Here is a 20,991-nt window from a genome sequence, read left to right on the forward strand (position 1 = left end):
GCACATTTTTTTAGTACTTACATCTGTTCCTCCTCATCCGAACCCATCATATCCTTGTAATGCTCCTCCCCTTCATCATTGTCATCCTCACGCTCCTCCTCCCCGCCACTGCTGCGCTTCGACATGGGGCTGTCCGATACTTTCTGCAGCCCGGCTGCTGCAGCTCGCATGGCCGCTAGCGCTGCTATCTGTGCATGCTCGCCCTCGGGGGCAGGACTCTCCATCGGATCGTCGCCTGTGCGGACCTGAGCGTGCTGGTTGATGGCTTGCTGCTGTAGCTGCTGCTCCATCAGAAGCTTGGCCCTCTGTTGCCTGTGCAGGTTCTCCATGACGGCCTGCAGCTTCATCTCCAGGGAAAGCGGCACTGTGTTCAGCAACCTTCCTCCGCCCTTTGAATGAGCACCAAGTTGGCTTTCAGTGAAGGTGACAAGCGTCACACTTCTATCCCAAACAGAGGGGCAACTGTAAAGCGTGCCAGTGAGGGAGCAGCTTTATAGATTTTAGTTATGTCAAAATGCGGGTTCTGAAGGAGAAGAGGAGAGAGGAACAACAGGAAGGAGGTCTGTAAGAGCTATGGGACATGCAGTCAGAGGTCTCAGAAGCCTCTCACTTGGGTCAGAATTTCTTCTAAGAGTATTGGCGGAAACCAAACCTGGGGGCAGAGCTGAGCTGAGCTGAGCTGGTGAGGCACAAGCAGTGACACTGAAGGTGGGCACTGAAGGTTGGGTTACAACAGCTCTGCAGACAAACTACAGATACCTAAGGGACAGAAAGAAAGACACAATGTCAAAGTGCTCCTCCACTACTTTCTGTTTACATCAGCAACCTGAGGTTAGGGGAAAGACCTTTCTCCCAGAGCGCTGTCACAACTGGTAAACTGCTCTGAAAACATCTTCATTTCAGAAACAAAACCTTTCTCTATCCCATGGCTTTTAGGTGAACATTTCTAATGCTTTTAATGTAATTTGACTCTTAAACCCGCACTTTTGATTTGGCAGCTTTTTGTCATGGTTGCTCCCTGTTTTGGAACCGAACTATAATAGAAAAATAAAGTTACTAGGTAACACTTAAAGAAAAAGTCCATCATATTCCTAAGCTCCCCGATTAATAATTTTTAATAGTTTATATGACTTGCAGCAGCCAAGTAAGCATGGTGTCTCAACTAACTCCAATCACAAGTTAAGACAATGTGACTGAGGAGAAAACAATTTCACACACAAATTTCAATGCAAAGTCCCTGTGACACATACACAGAGTCCCAGAGATAACATCTTTCATGCAGCATGTGCAGGATTGCTCACACCAGAAACAGAAGGGGTGAGCTGCTCTTAGAGGACAAAATGTCTCAAAAAAGAACAAGAGGAAGTGAAATCATAGGAAGAACTGTCATTTTTCTCACCTGGTCGGATTGAACTTAGAATAAGCTTCTGCTCGCAGACACAAAACAGCAAACCTGTGTGGACAATATAAATTTATGCTTCCTAAAACATTTACAGGTAAGGCCCGCTCACGTTCAACTGGTGTATTTTCCCCTTCTTTTTTCGCATGTGAGTGACACACCGTGGGGAGTTTTCTGCAACATGTGTAGGTGGCAATAGTTCGCCAACACACCTGCTTCAGAAAAGGCCCAGGTATGCAAAACAGTCATGGCTATAAGCCAAGGTATCCGATTTTCTAGGAATAATTTCAAAAAGAAAAATCCCTATTGCTACGAGCTTACATCACAACTAAGCTGCGGCTAGATCAGTTGGCTACAGATAAGCGCTGCACTCATAAGTCAACAGCGCGCGGGGAATTTAGATTTGAGCGCAGGTGCTGGACTTGCAGGAGTACCAGTCATGACTGGAGCTGGTGGTGACTGTACGGCACTGTTCGTTCAGCCATGCTGACTAATAAAGGTAAAGGCAGACTTTCGTAGTCAGCACCTGCCCTGATTTGTCAACTCAGATAGTTCAGGATTTGCACCGTTTTTCTGAGCTGATGATATTCCAAAAGTCTTTACAAGTAAAAATCTGAAAAGTGTGGCATGGCTAAATAATACGTAATGCAACCAATTAGGATGTCAACTAATTCATACATAGAGGGCACCCGCATTTCATTTATTCGCAGTGTAAATACAGTTGTTCTGTGAACGCCTCAGATGTTTGTTTAATGACATCAATGAAGAAGCAGCATAATAAAGACCAAGGAACACAGCAGATACGTCAGGGAGAAGTGTAAAGCAGGGTTGTCAAAAGCTTTGAACATCTTACAATGCACTGCTCAGCCCATGATTCAGGAAAGAAAGAGTATAGCATGAAGAGATGGTCATCCACCTTAAATGGCAGGCCGGACATGGAGCTCATTAATCAGGGAAACAGCCACATCTCGTGATGACTCTGGAGGAGCAGCAGAGATCCAAAGCTACATTTATAAAGGAATTGCAAGATTGCTGAATCATTGAGAGAAGGAAGAAAGTACTCTGATCAGATGAGACCAGAATTAAACATTTTGGCTTTGGTGCTTCAGGCTTCTTACGGTGTAAAACTAACACCTGAGCACATCATCCCCACAGAGGAGCATGGTGGCTGCAGCTGTGGGGATGCTCATCTTTAGCAGGAACAAATAAAGCCTGTTGGAGGTGGTAAATAAAAGCTAAGACGGGGGTGAAGGGTTGCTAAGGATAACAACCCCTAACATACAGTCAGAGCAGAATGAGGACAAATTTCAGTCTATACATGTGCAAAGCTGTTGGAGATACGAAATATATTTTTGGCATGGGGTAAATGTCACACTTTTCAATTTATTTGTCAAAGACATCTAAGCATTTATATTTTTCATTACATTTAACAATTATACACTTCTTTGTCTCATAAAACCCCACTTAAACACAATAAGGTCTGTGGTTTTAATGTGACAAAATGTGGAAAAGTATACGGGGTATCAGTACCTTTACAAGGCACTGTGTCTTCGATGTTGCGCACTGAAAACAAACTTTTTTCCCTTTCTGAGAGCTGACGCTTGCAGTTCTTACATCTGACCACATTCATAACAGGCCTTGAATAAAACATACTTGGGAGTCAGCACAGCCTCAAGGTAATACCAGTCTTCAAAGTAGCACCACATTAAACCATGCTGAGCTTACCTAAAAACTGACCACCACAGCACTCTTTGCACACAATAAACCCCATCATTACAATGAGGGTATTATTTTGTCTCATGAGAGGAGGGGTTATTTTTCCCCCCATTATGCAGCTTAGTGGAGACACTCAGAAAATCTTAGTGCAGTTCCACCGCGAAGGTGGCATAATGTAGGCATGTTAAAGAGCACAGGAGACGGATGAACAGTTTCAAGTCCAATGTCTCCTTCTTGCAAATGCAATTCTAGTGATGTTATGCGTCCATTCATGGGAAAATCAAGTATTTTTCATATCTTATGTTTACACAGTCATGAATACGTAATGAAACTCGAGGCAACCACCACTCTCTGAGCAGACGCCACAGTAATAGGGGTGTCTTTTTATTTTTTTTACTACACTTACTTGTGCGATCCAAATGGAAAATAACTGATAGTGTAACATTACACCAGCCTTACTCAACTGGAAGATCGACTTGTATGTTTACACAGTATCGGTGAACTTGTGCTTTGTAAAGAATCTAGCATATCACAAGTGACAGACCACACGGGCACGCCACATTACTGAATGCTTCTGCCTTTATGGTAGACAGAGCTGAAAAATTTAACACGTCAAGCAACCTCTGAGTACAGCAGCTCACAAAAATGCAACAAATATTGCAAAACATATAAATTACTTCTGTAAATGCAAATAAAACTGAGATTAAATAAAACAAACTGCTGGGTTTCTTTGTAACTTTCTTCGTAATAAGAAGCAGACTGCATACCTGAATCTCACCCTTATCCTGATATCCCGGTCTGCTCTCTCCTCCTTAAAAACAGACACTGACAATTACTCCTAAAGCCAAATGACTTCAAAGATTTTGCATTAAAACTAACGTAATCATGTTGTAGATGCCTGTCTGGCCCAGTTGGGCAACAAACCATATCTGTTCAAAAGAGAAAACCCTCAAGCTGCCCAATACTATAGCTATAGGTTAGAGGAATCTTGCGCAAGGAAAGAAGAGCTGTGAAACTTGTATGTTTCCTCAGAGGGTGTAAGGAAGTGACAACTGACAGAGAAAATGCCGTGAGCCAGCCGACAGATACTCAATTTTGATTCACTGGACTCTTTCACGGGCGGCAGAGGCACAAGAGCACATCAGCAGTTGTCAGGACGAAGAATAACACAAGTGTAAGCTGGATTAAAGCATTTTACCTAACTGGATCCGGTGTGACTCAAACAACTGTGCAGGTCTGCCCCTTTTCTTCAGCTACAAAACCAAATAACTCGCTGGCCTAAATGATGACTCCAACAATTACTCCAAATTATCCAGTCATTTTTGCATCAAGGATAAAAGAGTGCTGTGCAGAAGCATCTTTATATATACATTGCTCATCACTCATCATTGGAATTAGTCACTCTCAAGTGATCTGTGACACAATCCATGTTTTTCCCGCCTCTTAAACCCTCTCCCCCTCCATGTTTCATGTATGTGATTTCAAAGACAGAAGTGATTACAACAAAGCTTGTTGTGTTGAGCCTTCTCTGGTGCAGGGGGAAGCAGAAGTGGTCTCTTTGTTTCATGCCATCGCTCATCACAAGCATCATGATTTCCTACATGCAAGATGGAGCAAATTCCATTGCGCCACCTCGCACGTTCTGTAATCTTCCTGAAGTTATGCTCAGATGCTTCTAAGATACAATTTTTTAACGTGACTGACCGGAATATTGCTGCAGTCATTAATTATGTCCTGATGAGAACGCTTAGGATCTTTTTTTAACTCAAACACAATAATAAGTGAGGATCTGAGCGACTGACACACCATCAAATGATTCATCATGAAACAGTTTTACTTATATATAAAAAAAGAAAAGCTAAACAAATGCACTGTGCATCTTTACTTAAACATAATTGGCCTCTTCCTCGTTGCTCTGGCAAAGTTGTAGCATGAGAAGCCTAATGTCAGTTTCCTACTTGGAAACTTGATTGAACCTCCAGTTGCTTGTGGAAAGCTTGTTGCTCTGCCAAAAAGAACAAAGTGTTCAAAATAAATTGCATATGCTGCCCTGTTACATTTCCTGATGCCTTAAAAGTAATACCATCTTGTTTTTTTTCTTTTTCTAAAATTCATTCAGCACGTTTTAAACATAATCCCCAAAACTAGGTAATGATTAGCAACAGGATTAGGGGTGTTAATAGTTGATAACAGCCTATCAACTTTTGACACATTTTTTTTTTATCTGCCAGCTAAATGGATGAAAGTTGGTATATCTCATTCTTGCACATTTAAAACCAGGTTTTGGCTAAAATGATAAGACTTTTTGCTGTGAACATAACAGAAAGCAGGGCGGCATGTTATGAGTTAAGTTTGTATTGAAAATCACCTCCAGAGATGTTTTAAAGCTGTGGAATGTATTGAAGATAATAAATATGACATTTTGATTCATTTCCACAACTAAGTAACTCAGTTAAAGGGCTTCTTTGACCAGAGAAAATAATGAGAGGATATGAAGGAGAAAAAAAAACTTCCTCCATGGTTTTGTTTCCACTTTAGTGAAGGCATTCTAACCATAGAAATGTGGAAAAAGCTCTCTGTTAAAGCCCTGCATCAAGACTAAACTGGACAAATCTGCCTCCAAATGCAGTTTTTTTATAGCCAACCATCTGTTTTAGTGTCTGTGAAGAGCACCCTCTGTGCAAAACAATACTGCAGCAAAAAAAAAAAAAGAAAAAGAAACCCAGTTCGACTGAAAGCGAGTGCCATCGCCTGATTGCTGCATCACCTTAAAACAGCCTGTTTGTTTCCTAAATTCCTGGACTCTCACGTGCACATTTTCTCTGCTACTTACATTTTAATGCTGTAATGCAGTAATAAAAGATAGCAGAAAATTTTAAAAAGAAATCAAGGAATTAGGCATGGGTCCATATAAGCTTCTCACAGTATGATATCCTTAAATAAAAATACCACAGTTTCAATGTATTGATGTATGCAAAAAAATGTTAAAGAAATGCTTTAATTTAAAGCAGAAAAGCACCAATTATTCAATTTAAAATGATATCAATATTTATTATATTAGTTTCGTTTTGATATGCTTGTTGGAGAGAATATTGCACCTATTTGCCTTTCAGCTCTTTATAGACTAACACAAGCTGATATTAGCTGGTTAATTAGTTGATGCTCGTACTCTTCTGTAGTTTACCAAAGGTAATATCGCTGCACGATGAAAACATACACCTGCAATGTCGATATTGGTTGTAATTAACCCACATTTTCCTCACTTTTCTCTTTCCTGTTAGTCATCAAGATGTTCCCACTAAAATCTACTGTATACTGGATATAGACACCAAGGTCAGTGTGACCTTGGTGTCATTTTCAACACTGACTGTCCAAAGTTTTTTTGTGACAGGAAATTTTTCCAAACAACAATGGAAAAATGTAATAGCCTTCTTTCAGCCAGCTAGCCAGTAATGCCAGCAACCGGTGGGGGAGGGGCAGACCTGAGTTAATGCCTGCACCACACGGCTGGAGAAAACTCTGTTCATTTTGGCACTGCGTCATCCACAGGAAATGTATTATGGTAAATCTTAAGGAGGAACTTGCATCTGGAGCGCCACAACACTCATCAATAAACACACATCAGTTGGCGCCTTTAATGCACACTGGACCCATCTTACAGAAGTGCACCAAGACTGAACAGATTCCTGGACTTCAACCGTTTAAAGTGTTGACAACAGCCTTTTGAAATAGTTCTGAAAAGTACTGATTTAAAAAATGATAGCTGGATTCTGCGCCTTGGAGCAAAGGCTGCCGACCAGGTTTTGCTGGTGTGGGTTGATTATCAGAAACTGATTATGCACATTTAATATACAACCAATTTGTGTTCCCGTTTACTAGTTTTTAAACCACGTTTTTACCGACTTCCCTCAAAAGGGCCAGATGACCATGGACAATTTTTACCGGGACTTTTCTAACAATGAGGGTCTTTTAGAAATTTTGCCTAAAAACAGATCCTGAAATTCATGCTTACGCTTTCACACTTTGACCTCTAACAGCCAACCTCTACACAGAGGTATTAAAGACATCTTCTTAAGTAAGAGACCCAAGATCATCTTAGGGCATCAGATTGTCCTAATTCCCAATAATAGACGGCTGGTTAGTATACAAGCTTCTTAGCTGTCATTGATTCACTAAGTTTTAACGTCTGGTTCTTAAGCAACAAAAAAAAGGGCAATACCTCAAATAACAACAGTGAGTATTAAGACCCTTGTGGCTCATTTAACGCCCTAATTGGCTAAAGGGAGACCACCTGTCGGAGAAGGTAGCACTGGAACTCTCTGTTAGAGCAGGTGGAGGAGGAATTGGCAAATAAATTTTAACAGTTGGCCAAATCAAGGATAAAGTAGAAATGACAAGAGCTAATGGGTTAATCCTGTTTTTTTTTTCTAAACCCACATTTGAGAAGTGGGAGATTGCAAGGTCTGAGCAAACAGGGTAGAGCGATAAGAACGAGAGTTAAGGGTCCAATTCCAATGAGATAAAGAGACACTCACCACCCTACACATGCACTCACACATAGGTAAATATAAGAACGGCTGCATGCAAAAAGCGTATATGAACATACAGATGTCAAAACTAAATATTTTAAAATAGAAAGACGTGTATCGCTGAAGATGGCTTTTCACGTCATGGGTATATTTGTTTTCATTGCAGCTATTTATGTTGCGTTTCAACTTCTGGAGAAAGAAAAAAACAGGCAGCTTGATTTCCTTCTGTGTAGTGAAAGAGCAACCCATTTCGATGCCTGATCGAGCCATGTGGTCTGAGACAAGCTGGGTGAGGTCTGGGTGAGACCTGAAACTGGGTATTAAAATGAAACATCTGTTCTGCTTGACTGAAAATCACAAAGTCCAATTCTTAAAGTGATAGTCCACTTTTCAGCTCCACGTCTGGTGCTCAGAGCTTTGCTGGCGCCTCAGCTGTTCACCACATGTAAATCAAATTAATGTTTTCCCCTGGATTCAGGCAGGTTCATTGAGTTTATGTGGGTGGTACTTGTTCTGCCATGTATTCTTTCTTTAATTGAGTTGTCAAAATAAAGATTGCACTACCCCTTAACAGACAAGTAAAACAGGCTTTGCATAGATGCTCAGGACAGTTGAAACCAGATATTTACAAGGTTTAAAAGAAGATGTAATTTTTTGTTGCACTGTCGGAGATTAAATCAGACTAAACTTGCCCTTGTTTTATGTCGATTAACAAATTTATTTCCATTTACCAAAATAATGAGGGGGATTTTTTTTCTAACTTTCTTCAGATTCAGAAGTTTTACCTTTTCTTAGTATTTGGTAGAATGACCTTGTAAACTGTATCATTTAGGTCAAACATTTTGGGTGTCCTTCAACAAGTTTCTCACAATAGTGTGCTGGAATATTCGCCTATTCTTGCTAACAGAACTACTGTAGCTAAGTTGGGTTTGCAGGTCGCCCTGCTCACACACCTTTTTCAGCTGTGCTTACAAAATTTCAGTGGAACTGAGATATCATTGGACTTTGTGATGCACACTGACTTTGCTGTCCCTGCACTTGCGCACAGGCATTTTCAGATGCTTCTGGAGTAGACTTCTTCCTTACTGATTGGCCTTTCAGCTCATGTTTGTTTTCCTACCATGCTTCAGCCAGGACCTTCACAAGGTCGTTTTACATTTGTTCTGGGGTCAATACAAACATTCTGCACCAAATGACGTTCATTTCTAAGACAGAGAATCCATCTTCCTTCTGAAGGGTTTTGCATGATGCCACACAAGGAAGCAGTGTGTTTGGGGTGTGCCTTAAAGTTCATACACATTTGTGCCTCCGATTATGAAAACGCTTGTGACGGGCCGATGGTACAAACAGGTTCATCTTCTCAGTTTGGAACTGGCATGAAGGGCTTTGATTCTAGCCTACATTAATCATGTTTTGGTGTTAGATTTCTTCACATTTTAAGGGTCAAATAATTGATAACTAACTGATAATAACCAATAACTGATTGATTGATTAATTGAATGATAGACTTTTTTTCAGCTTTTTAGGGAACAGTTCAGATATACAGAGTACCATGATCTGGATGTACTGACTGGGAAAAAATTGTCCAAGACAAAAATCTCACAGAGGAGGAAATAGTATTATTTATTTAGTTCTTGAAGAATTGTATTTCTATATATTTTTGTTTTAATTTTAAAAAGTAAACTGACTGAAGGAAGTAGGTCTGGGCAAACTGGTTTATTCACAATCAAAGTTCTGAAGAGGAACTTTAAACTTTCCTTAAACATTTCTTTATTCCATCTTGCAATAATTTTCTAAGTTTTGGTTTTGTTTTTACTCACTGAGAATAAAAAGAAAATCTTAAGAGTTTGAAAGAAGCAGACAAGTTTAAAGAATTGTAAATTTATGTCTGTTTTTTCTTTTAAAAGAAAAAAGGAAGAAATAAAAATGATAAAATTCAAATAAGCTTTTCTGGGCTTTTATGTAACACAGACAAGCTAATTGGTTTCAGTTTGCAGATTTGAGTTTTTTTTCCTCTGATAATTTGGTATAAAGCTTCAGAGTCATTAGCCTGTTTAAAGACAGTTTAGTTTGTAGGTTTAATCCATTAGTATCCAAAGGAACAGTTAAGTATTAGCAGCCATGGAAGACTTATGATCAATTCCTGCATTGGTAAAAAAAATAAAAGGGGCCAAAGAGCATAAAAGCAAGAAGTTGCTCAGTGGTGCTGGTCTTGATTATGCATCCCTCTCTTACATTCCTTGCAGCATTACCAAGTAAGGCAGTAACACAGGCTCCATTGAACCCCAGTGCACCAACAACAGGATCATTGAGGAAGTGTCGCACAGGCTGGTCACGCATTTTCCACTGACCTCTTCCAGCCAGTCGAGGCAATATAGCCAACCAAATCTGATTAGCCCCAACCATGCTATAAATTAAGGAGGCATATAACAAAAATAATCCCGCGAGTCACTTCTCAGCAGCTATATATCAAGCAGCCAAATAATAGTGCCTGAGCAAGAGGAGCCAAAAGTGATTTGTGCTCCTGCCGCCGGCCACATTAATGAGCTGAGTGCTCAAACTCTGCAGCAAGAAATACACAAAGTGCAAAATTTAAGTTTTTATCTTGCATTTCACTTGGAAAAAAACTTACTAGAACCTCTAATCCTATTTAGAAAGCTTCACTCTAATTAAGATGCTAGAATTACATGCAAACCACCAAGTCTAAGCAGCACCAAGCACAGAACTAATACTAATTAAAGGTTTGGGGATCAAGGCATAACAGGACATCTTTTGACAGAAAAAAAACTGAGACCAACTGATCAAAAAAACCGAAAGCTAGCCAAAACAGATACTACTTTAAATAATACTAGATAATACTCTACGGCACGGTGGCGCTGTTGGTAGCACTGTTACCTTGCAGCAAGAAGGTCCTGGGTTTGATTCCTGGCCTGGGGTCTTTCTGCATGGAGTTTGCATGTTCTCCCCGTGCATGCATGGGTTCTCACCGGGTACTCCGGCTTCCTCCCACAGTCCAAAGACATGCCAGTTAGGTTATATGGTCTCTCTAAATTGCCTTTAGGTGTGTGCATGGTTGTTTGTGTGCTGCCCTGTGATGGACTGGTGACCTGTCCAGGGTGTACCCCGCCTCTCGCCCATAGACTGCTGTATACAGGCACCAGCTCCCCCGCGACCCACTATGGAATAAGCGGTAGAAAATGACTGACTGACTGACTCTAAATCTTAAAGGTTTGTCTTGTCTATAAGCACACCCCATTTTTTAGGGAGACCAATGCAGTCACCAGTGCAAACCACTGTTATCATTATTCAGAGGTTTAGCTCAGCTCAGTGTGAGCAGAAAAGCCTCACACCAGCTGATGTTGAATTACTGTCCCCTTTCATCTTTGATTACAAAAATGATTATTGTTTCTCCTTTTTATCTCAAACTCACTGAGATCATTAAGATAAATCTAATATCGAACAAAGACAATTTAGCCAAATAATAGGTTTTCAAGGATGAATGGTGTGTTTAAGCTCATGCCTCAGAATCTCCAATTGGTTTAAGTCTTCACTTTGACTAGGCCATTCTAAAATCTCATTTCTTTTTGTTTATTTTGACCCATACAGATGTGTACTTGGTGGTGTCTTTTGCTGCATAACCAAAGTGTGCTTGAGCTTAGGGTCATGAACTGATGATTGGCTTTCTCCTTTGGGATTTTCTGAAAGAAAGGAGAATTCATGGTTCCATCAACTCTGGCAGGTCGTCCACAACCTGAAGCAGCAAAGCAGCCGCAGACCATCACCATATTTAACGATTCCATTTTTCCCCATTTGTGGAATGGTTTTCACCAATGTTCACTCGAGTCCCAACGGCCTAGAAATCTCTTTGTAGCCGTTTCCAGACCGATAGATGTCAGTGATTTTAGCCTCTTTAAGGTTTGGCTCCACAATAAACACGTATTCACAAACCTCCGATTACGGATTACTTTGTCCTTTCACATCATATAAACTGATCAGCCGAGATCACAGGCCACGTTTCCTTACACAGCATAATCTGTGATTATGGGAACCCCAGGGGTGTGGTTTACAACTCACAGCAGGCTGAGCTCATGTTGCAATCATCAAGCAGGCTGTTCATATCCATTCAGTGCTTTAAATGCAAGCAAAGCTGCTGTGAACCATCCTCAACATGTTATTATCTGAGCAGACAGTGCTGACCAACATATTTCCCAGATCTGACAGATTCTGCCGATCATGTGGTACCTCCTGCTGCTTCTAAAGCTGTCTTCCCCTTTGTACCTCATCACTACGTAATCCTGCATTAAACCTTACAGTTTAAAGTGGTTATGGGTTTGTCATTACCTGTCGAGCCCAATCAGGGGCATGTTGGTAGAATGATTCAACCCCCTCATTCTGTGTATGCACCCTGCAGTTGATTGTGAGGCATGTAGAGCATGTATAGACAACACAATGAAGGATGATCTGAAATGAAATGGACTTTTGTTTCTCACCTGCTCCTAAATTCACTTATTTATTTAGCATACAGTGATGGTTTTTCAAGATTTTTGCCTTTTCTTTGGACCTTTAGCCTACTTAATGTTGTCAGACAGGTTCTATTTAAGACCTTGGTTTGAATAGCTTTTTCCCCCTAATAAAAAGGGCGGAAATAAATCTTCATTTGTAAACTGCATGTTGTATTAACTAAGGTTATTTTTCTCTGATATTAAAATGTGGATTTAATTGAATAACATTTAAGTGCATTACGAAAGCGAAAAAAAGAAATCTGTAAAGGGGGGGTGGAGTACTTTTTAAAGTACTGTAGTTCAATCTCAATCTCAAAATCTAAAAAAACAGAACACATTTAAAAGAATCTAGAAAATAATAAATAACCAAGTCACGGGAGCCTCATTGTACTAGATTGCATTAGTTTTGAACATATATTGTGTGCATTCTTTGTTCGATGCTGCTTCTTCTTTTGTTTTGTGTTTTGTTTCCTGTTTGGCTCATTCAGTTCATTTGAACAACAGAGTTCTGTAAACAGTTCATGATCAAATTGTGAAATTAATACAGTTCGTTCCCTGATAAAAATCAAACTCTTTTACAAACCCTACAACTGAGCCTTTTTAAAGCTGTATCGGTGCTCATTGTAATATGAGATCCCAGGGAGAAATTCAGCACTAAAACCTCATTTGTCATGAAAAACTACAACTCTGGACACAGGACATGCATGTAGCAGCTTGCAGCATGCCACGCTGCTGAGACTCCAGACTGATGGTATGAAGAAGATGAGTCATCCCTTGAGGGAGAGGTGGAGCAGGGGGTTTGAACATTTTACTGAATGCCACGAAAACTGGATTAACTTGTTAGTTTATAAGGCTTTGTAATTGCGTCACTGCATTGTGGACTTTAATAATCTTGTTTTTCTTTTGTCTTTACACAAATAACACGAATTAGTAAAAAGCGTAGATAAAACAGCTAAACAGATAAAACATGGAGACATCCAGGATAAAGATTGTCACTGCTGGACAAAATGCAGGTTAAAGTTTCACATACAGGCACTTTGCCACCCTAATAAAATCCAAAGACATGCCTGTTAGGTTAATTGGTCACTCTAAATTGCCCTTAGGTGTATGAATGAGTGTGTGCATGGTTGTTTGTGTGTTGCCCTGCGATGGACTGGCGACTTGTCCAGGGTGTACCCTGCCTCTTGCCCATAGACTGCTGGAGATAGGCACCAGCTCCCCCGTGACCCACTATGGAATAAGTGGTAGAAAATCTTTATCTGCTCAAAGGGGAAATGGATCTAATTAGATTAGCTTTGATTACCGGGGGAAGGCTGCCATAGCCTGCTGACACAAATATAAAACACAAATGCTTCACGTTTGATGGACATGTCAGCATGATGCAGCTATGTGCTGGTATCCGGGCAGACTGTCACTGAACCCAGAGGCAGCCGCCGACCACATATGGAAACCCCTCACCATCTGGTTCAGAAACTGCAGGGCATCCCAAAACCTTTGACCCTTGCTTTCAGCTGCGTCACAGTCAGCCTTGATGGGAAACCCCGTCAAATACAACAATTTAAGGTTTCCTAGCATTTATTTTTGGATGAATTGCAGTAATCAAGCAGTCTGTGTCATACAGAACCTCAAACAAAAGAAGTAGGCTTTGGCAAAAGAACAACGGAAATGCAGCCAAACCACTTGGCATCAACTTTCTCTAATAGCAGGACAGATTGGGTGTTAAAGGGTTGCACCTATTCAATGCAACACAGTGCAAGCTGATATTTGCAGGTGGGTTTATATTGAAATGTTCTAATCCTGCCATACCCGTAGGCTTTGGTAAGCAATTTAAACAGTGACAACCTAAAAGAAAATAGCCGCTACACCCCTGTATAGGACTATTCTGTAGTTCAATCATAAGAAAACAAACAGACCTGCCTGTCTTGTCCCTGCATGTTTGTCTGTCATTAATTCATAGCCACTAACCAGTTTAGTGGCAAACTGCCACTGACTTCAGCTCACTCAGCCGTGGTGCCCGGAGGCAAACTCAGCGTGCTATTTGCATGCTACACTTTCTGCTTCCAAACGTTCTTCAAACATCCTTGGGTCGAGATCAGGCGTCTGTTGTGACAGGAAGCTGGGTGGATTTCACCTCATAAACGACATTTCAATGTGCACACTGAGCAAACACAAGGCCTGAATTTAACGAACATCACCACATACTCAGACACCAGGAGGAACTTTGACTTGTTTTGATAAGCAGGACTATTACACAAGATTTTTTTCTGAAAAGGAATTAGGTTTGATCAGCAGGGACCAAGTTACCAGTTAAGAGAAGGAAACACCCTGGACAGAACACAATATCAACAAGAAGAACAAGAGGACGAGTCACTGAAAGCTAAAGACGTAAGAAAACAGATGTGGTCAAATAGCACCTCATGTGTCACTTGGTAGCTAAAAAAACGCCAGAAAAGAAATAGCACCAAATGAGGATCACATTTAGGGTTGCATTAGTGATGTGCGATTGTTTTTTCCTGGCTTAGAACAAGTATGTCAACACAAAAGGTCTTATCTTTTTTTTGCCAAATCTATTCATCTTCCTCTTTTTTTCTGACCAATAAAATTATATCACATCTCAAAAGAAAAACACAAAGTCAAGAAATTAAAGGAGGAAACAGCTTTAAAGTTTCAAAACTACAGTTGCTAAACTGAGAGATGGCGGGTAGTACTAAAAAAATAAACCAAAAAAACAATAGTCCAGGGTACATAATTTACTTAAAAATCCTTGTGTTAGTAGCGTGATAAAGTGAACCTGTGGTTTTATTACTCAAGGCTGTTATCTCATAAAAATCACTTATGGGCCCATGCCTGGTTTCATGTTATCATGGTACTTGTTGTACTCGCCATCTTCTGCTTATCTGGGACCGGGTTGCAGGCCATTAGTCTAAGCTGAGATGGCTAGACTTCCCTCTCCCCAGGCACCTCCTCCAGCTCCTCTAGGGGAAGCCCGAGGTGTTCCCAGGCCAGCAGAGAGACATAGTCCCTTCAAAGGTGTTCTGGGCTGTCCCCTGGGCCTCCTCCCGGTGGGACGTGTCTGGAACACCTCCCGAGGAAGGTTTCCCCGAACCACCTCAGCTGACTCCTCTCGATGTGGAGGAGCAGCGACTCTACTCCGAGGAAGCTCATTTCAGCCGGAATCTCGTTCTTTCCCTCATGACTCAAAGTTCAAATGCATATCAGAAGCATCAGTTAACAAACATTAATTAGCGAAGCGCAGTATTTTTATCAAGCCGACTATGCTTCTGTGTAGAACAGACAGGAAAAAGACCCATTTATTCTGTGCATTGAAGCATTGGCCACCAGCCAGATGCTGCCGGTTATTTATAAGGAAATCATAAGAGCCTATTTTTTGTGCATCATACAGCATGAAATCCCTTATTGGTTTTAAAACCTTCCATTTTAGAAACAGACATCCATGAACCCCTGTTTAGGATTCTTTGGGACTGGCCAGTCCTTGTCTTCATCTAAACCAGAAAAATATTTTGAAAACTGAGCTTTTTTTAAGCCCCAAGGTACTCGCCCAAATTGATCAATCCCAACGACCTTTTAACCCTATTTTAACATCTACAGACATGTCGGGGTTGGAGAGGTTGTCATACCTGGATACCACTAACAAGCCGTTGCATGATATTCATAAATATTTTTTTTCCCTACATTTTTTGAAGACTCCTTAATTTAAATATATTGCCAATTAAATATTGTTTCAACATTTTTTCCAAGAGTAAGACCTCTTTACATTTTCAACTTTAGATAATTTACACCGGCTCATAACAGTGATTAAAATGTTGGCTTTCTTTCAGACACTCATACTGTACATCCCATTGACCTTTTGATTATTATTCCGAAATCCTGCAACGCATGCAGTCACAAAGTGTTCTTCATCCATCGGGTCAAGGTCTGCTTACTGTTTCGACACTTTGACTTGAAAGGAAAAGAAGTCTCCATAAAACTTAGACCTAGGCAAACGCTCTTCAAATAAAGTGCAGAATACAAGTGCCTTTAGGTTTCGTAACAAGCCATACATACAATGGCAAATGGAGGCCTTTTAATAGCTGAACCTGATCACCTCCCATACGTTTCTAATCCACACAGGGCCAATCACAACGGAAATGCCGCTGGATACCCCACCCCCACCTGCTTGCTGCAGCGGCGTTTCTCTCTACTGGAGACACTGGTATGAAGGGGCAGTACTGGTCAGAGGAAGGATACCATATGCCAGATTGGACCAAAGAGATTAGCAAAGCCTTTTTTTCTAAGGTGATTGGCCTACAGTGGGGTGTGGGTGTGATAAGGGGCAAAGAAATCTCTGCTGAGACGGTGCCATATTCTGCAACTCAGCAGCTGACACTTTCTTTTTATCTACCAACAACAAGCCACAGACTGGAAGACTACTTCTGTTGCAAAATAAGAACTAACAGGTCTCTTTCTTCATTCCTTTCCTTGTTTTCAACTTCCACATTCACCTTCAGTCTGTGACAACACTTCTGGTAAAGGAACTTTTTTACACCTTTCTTCTAACGATGTCACAGTGACACAGTTAATAAAGAACATGAGTGATATTGAACCCTCAAATAGTCCTATTGTTTGACCAAACTCTTAAACAAGACGGAAAAAAAACAATCGCTTGACGTCATTCTTTAGACAAAACCAGAAAATCTCCACTGAAAGCCGCTGTAATTCCTTTCTGAATGTGCATACTGAAGGTCATAAGGACAAAGAACCATACATGCATTTAAAACAAAAACCTGCTTCCTGTAGCTGCACTCTCCCATCACCCCCGCTTCTTGGCAAGAAACTTGAACACTGGCCACAAACCAAATGCCAAAATGTCAGCCGAGTTTGGATGTGGCTGTGAGGTTTGACAGCTTTGTGTAACCAAGAGAAATTCTCCAGAGAACAAAAAAAGGAAAAAGAAATACAGTAGAAGGACCTCTTGAACTTTTTTTGGAATGAGACGTCTGCTGACCCACTTTATGTTGGATGACGCCACACAGGGGGAATACACAGTGGATATTTCCACTACTACACTGTTGTGACTCGGAGGGAGTCCTTCATTCCCAAATGTTTTGACTTCTCAGCAATGGAAATATACCCCTGACAACAAACAGCCAACTAAGAATATAGAGGCTATTACACCCAAAACTATGAGGAACCAAAAACTGCAACCAAACTCTTTCAAAATCATAATTTAGCTATTTTGTTACTTTAATTTTTATTTGAACTCCTATTTACCTTGCTGCTATCATTCCGTCAAGTCATTTGTCACCCCAAACATAAGCTGGCTTCAACATTCATCCCTTTAAGGTACCCATAGGTCTTAGCAGTGACCCTCAGTATGATTTTTACAGATAAACATCTTTAGAGCATGCGACATTTAACACCTGTTACGTAACTCCGAAATGTTTTGACATCCTCCACACTTTCAAAGATTGATTAAACCAATATTGCTTCTGTCATGGTAGATTCCAGTCTTTATACCTGTCATTTCCATTGTAGTCATGACTGTAATTGACCTTTCATCAGGCTTGATACTACTACTAATTTAAGTGATTGTACTTCTATAGCATCTACTAGCAGTAAACATGGTCTGAACTTGATGAACCAATGAAAGTCAACATTTTAGCCCGTTTGTTGACTTTTCACAAAAAGTCTGGCAGATATAACACTGGTATAATAACCTAAAACAATTTTACCCCTTCCCCACTTCATGCCTTGATAGTTTAGTGTTTCATACAGACCATATATCTAGTAACTACAAGAATTTTACACCTGCTTAAAGGTATGAAAAGTAAGTGAAAAAGGACTAAATGGCAATGTGCAGGTACAAAAGGTGGCGAAATTTGTCCCAGAGTCTGTTACAACCACGACTGTGAGGAACTGAAACAGCTGACTAACATCTCCTAAATCATAATAACATGAATAAGGTAAGTAACGTTAAGATGGTAGTTTATTTCCACTGTATTTATACTGCCAGGTACCATATTGTTAATAGGTATGTTGCTCTCAGGGCATCAGCAGCTGCCGTTGTCACTCCAATATTTTAATTTGATTTAAACAACTAACAGTGCTGTCCACTCAAAAACATCTTATTTACTGATGCAGGCAGCAGTTTCTTGAATTTGCAACAACAAGTCAAAGCAAACATGCCCAGACAATTGTTCTTCATCTAGACACCTAACGATATAGATGAAGACTTAATATCAGGAGTTTAGCTCGATGTTTTATTTTATTTCAGATAAGAATGGACTAAAGTTGTTTTTGTTTCAAAGAATATTCTCTGTCACTGTTTTTAATTTTAGAAAATGGATTTCCCTGTAAGAAATGTGGCCTTTTGGGTGAATTAAATAACTATTGTAAGTAAATTAACTGACATTAATCCTAAGCACTGAACAAGCTAAAAATTCATCAATGATCGTTTGTTGAACATAATGCTTTTTCAGGGTTTAGTTTGTTTTTTTGACAAACACTAATGAAAATCTGGACATGGCTTTAGATCTCAGATGTGACCCTCGGTGTGACATTTTAGGCAGGCCACGCTCTATTTAAATGCATGGTGGTGGGTACAGAGCAGTCACATACACTGGCTTCTTTATGTCACTGAAAGGGCAGTTTAAACGTACTTATGGTATGCAATCCTGGAGCGGATGTTTAGAAATACAAATAAACTTTATGCTTGTTCCGCTGACAATCAGATAACACGAGTCTGTACAGTAAGAGCAAATAGTACTGCACAGTTATTACCAATAGATCTCTTAGATTAAAAGAAGGGTGCAACTCAGTAGAGTCATAAAAAAAAAATGTGACCGCATGTTTAATTGCGTTGTAAAATTTAAATTTCCTTATTCGAACGGATGCTTCTCCGCCTTCAGCTAAACATTTGCAATGACTGATACTGATACAATCATTTTAATTGGCAGCTTCAAAATCTAGTGTTGTTCAGACATGTAAACTGGGTTATCTATCGTTGATCTGCTGTGAATAAATAGGTTGATATTGTAAATAATCATTTTGTAGCGTTATCTAAATTGGCTAGCCTACATAACGGTTAGAATTTGAACGTTTCTTACAGCCTCAGGTTAAAACAGAAGCATTTCAATTATTTTTGTTGCTTGTAATTTCAACATAAGGCTAAAAATAAAATAATTAATTCCTAACTTGGCATGTATTGATCACACATTATATACTTTGCTGAAAATTTACCATAAAAATAGTACCCGTCCACTCAGCGCAGGTTGGCGTGTATACGTTTGATGACGCACAGCTCTCAAATCCATCCGCCGCATTCGCTATAGGTTATTGATCCGTCATTTGATAATGTATCGATTTTATTAAACACACAAAAGAAAATAGCGTCCATTCATTTATTACACCATCAGTGCAGATAAGTCAAAAACAGAAGTGTTTGAATGTAAAAGCATAACACAGTCTGCACGTCAATAACTAAAGCAGAAGGAGAAGGAAAATAAATGCAGCCTTACCACATCGGCTTCCGTTCGATTTCCTCTGTGTTTGGAGGCGGAAGAAACATTCCTGTTTTCCCCGTCTGTGTTGATCCTATGTCTGCTCTTCAGATCAGAGGAAGTAGATAATAAAACAAAGAAGGCACCAAACTCGATGTAAAATGAGAGAGGGTTCGTGTGTATATCGGCTAGAAATCAAGAGGTTTCATGTGACTGGCTGCATGATATCCACGCATTCAGCTCTGAATCGTGTTTTCAGAGTTTCGGAGTCTGCCTCTGACTGAGACAGACTATGAGAGAGAGGCGTGGAGACACTCTCCCAGCCTGCACAGTCACATCATTGGTTGACAAACAGCAATCAGATGCAAATTCCTAACCCCTGAATCAGCAGGGGCCAGCCAGCCCCCCCCCCCCCCCCCCCCCCCCCCGTCATACCCCTTGCAGCGGGGTATGACGGTAATCAGAATCGGAATCAGCTTTATTGCCAAGTTCGTACATACAAACAAGGAATTTGACTCCGGTACACTTTGCTCTTTGGTTCTGTTTTTGCATTACAGAATATACAAATTTACAATATACAATTTACACATATCTAATAGAAAAGGTGCATTTGCAACATCTGTATGCTGTTGTTTTGTACTCTATTGAATGTTCAACAGAGAAACAGCCTGGGGGAAGAAACTCTCTCTGTGGCGGCTGGTTTTAGTGAACAGTGCTCTGTAGTGGCAGCCTGAAGGTAAAACTCTAAACAGTTTATGTGCAGGGTGTGTGGGGTCTGCAGAGATTTTAGCAGCTCTTTTCTTGACCCTAGACCTGTATAAGTCCTGGATGGAGGGAAGGTCAGCTCTGATTATTCTCTCTGCAGTTCTGATTATTCGTTGCAGTCTGGACCTGTCCTGTTTTGTGGATGAGACAAACCACACTGAGATGGATGAAGACAGGACAGATTGAATGATGGCAGTGTAGAAGATGACCAGCAGCTCCTGTGGAAGGTTGAACTTCTTGAGTTGCCTCAGGAAGTACAGTCTCTGCTGGACCTTCTTTTGAACAGTGTCTATGTGTGAAGACCATCTCAGGTCCTCAGAGATGGTGGTTCCTAAGAACCTGAAGTGGTCCACGGCCGATACAGTGTTGTTGAGGATGGTGAGGGAGATGTATGGGGGTGGTGTTCTCCGAAAGTCCACCACCATTTCCACAGTCTTGAGTGGGTTGAGTTCCAGGTAATAGCGAGGGTGTGAACTGTAAAACGGTCCCGGAGAGAGCTGGCCCTACACCACGCACAAACATACGTCTTATCTACCAGCTGGATTTCACACATGCATATCAATGAGTAAGTCAAAATGAAA

The 20,991-nt window shown here is 40.6% G+C and overlaps 1 protein-coding gene across 4 annotated transcripts in view; it reads right to left on the reverse strand.

Moving 5' to 3' along the window:
- Positions 1-19,924, reverse strand: part of arid3a (AT rich interactive domain 3A (BRIGHT-like)) — a 57,488-nt gene extending 37,564 nt beyond the window's left edge. For 2 of the 4 annotated variants that reach the window (XM_047375257.1, XM_047375253.1), the window contains exons 1-3: positions 19,664-19,924; positions 653-759; positions 22-523 (exon numbers count right to left, since the gene is read on the reverse strand). In XM_047375257.1, the coding sequence (XP_047231213.1) occupies positions 22-347 (326 nt within the window). In that variant the 5' untranslated portion in view covers positions 348-523; positions 653-759; positions 19,664-19,924. Of the gene's footprint in view, positions 1-21; positions 524-652; positions 760-3,882; positions 3,927-19,385; positions 19,465-19,663 lie in introns of those variants that run through there. The other 2 variants (XM_047375254.1, XM_047375255.1) reach the window with 2 other exon arrangements.
- Positions 19,925-20,991: the final 1,067 nt, after the last annotated feature.

Source organism: Girardinichthys multiradiatus, chromosome 9 (assembly GCF_021462225.1).
Source record: "Girardinichthys multiradiatus isolate DD_20200921_A chromosome 9, DD_fGirMul_XY1, whole genome shotgun sequence".
In the NCBI taxonomy this organism is placed as follows: domain Eukaryota; kingdom Metazoa; phylum Chordata; class Actinopteri; order Cyprinodontiformes; family Goodeidae; genus Girardinichthys; species Girardinichthys multiradiatus.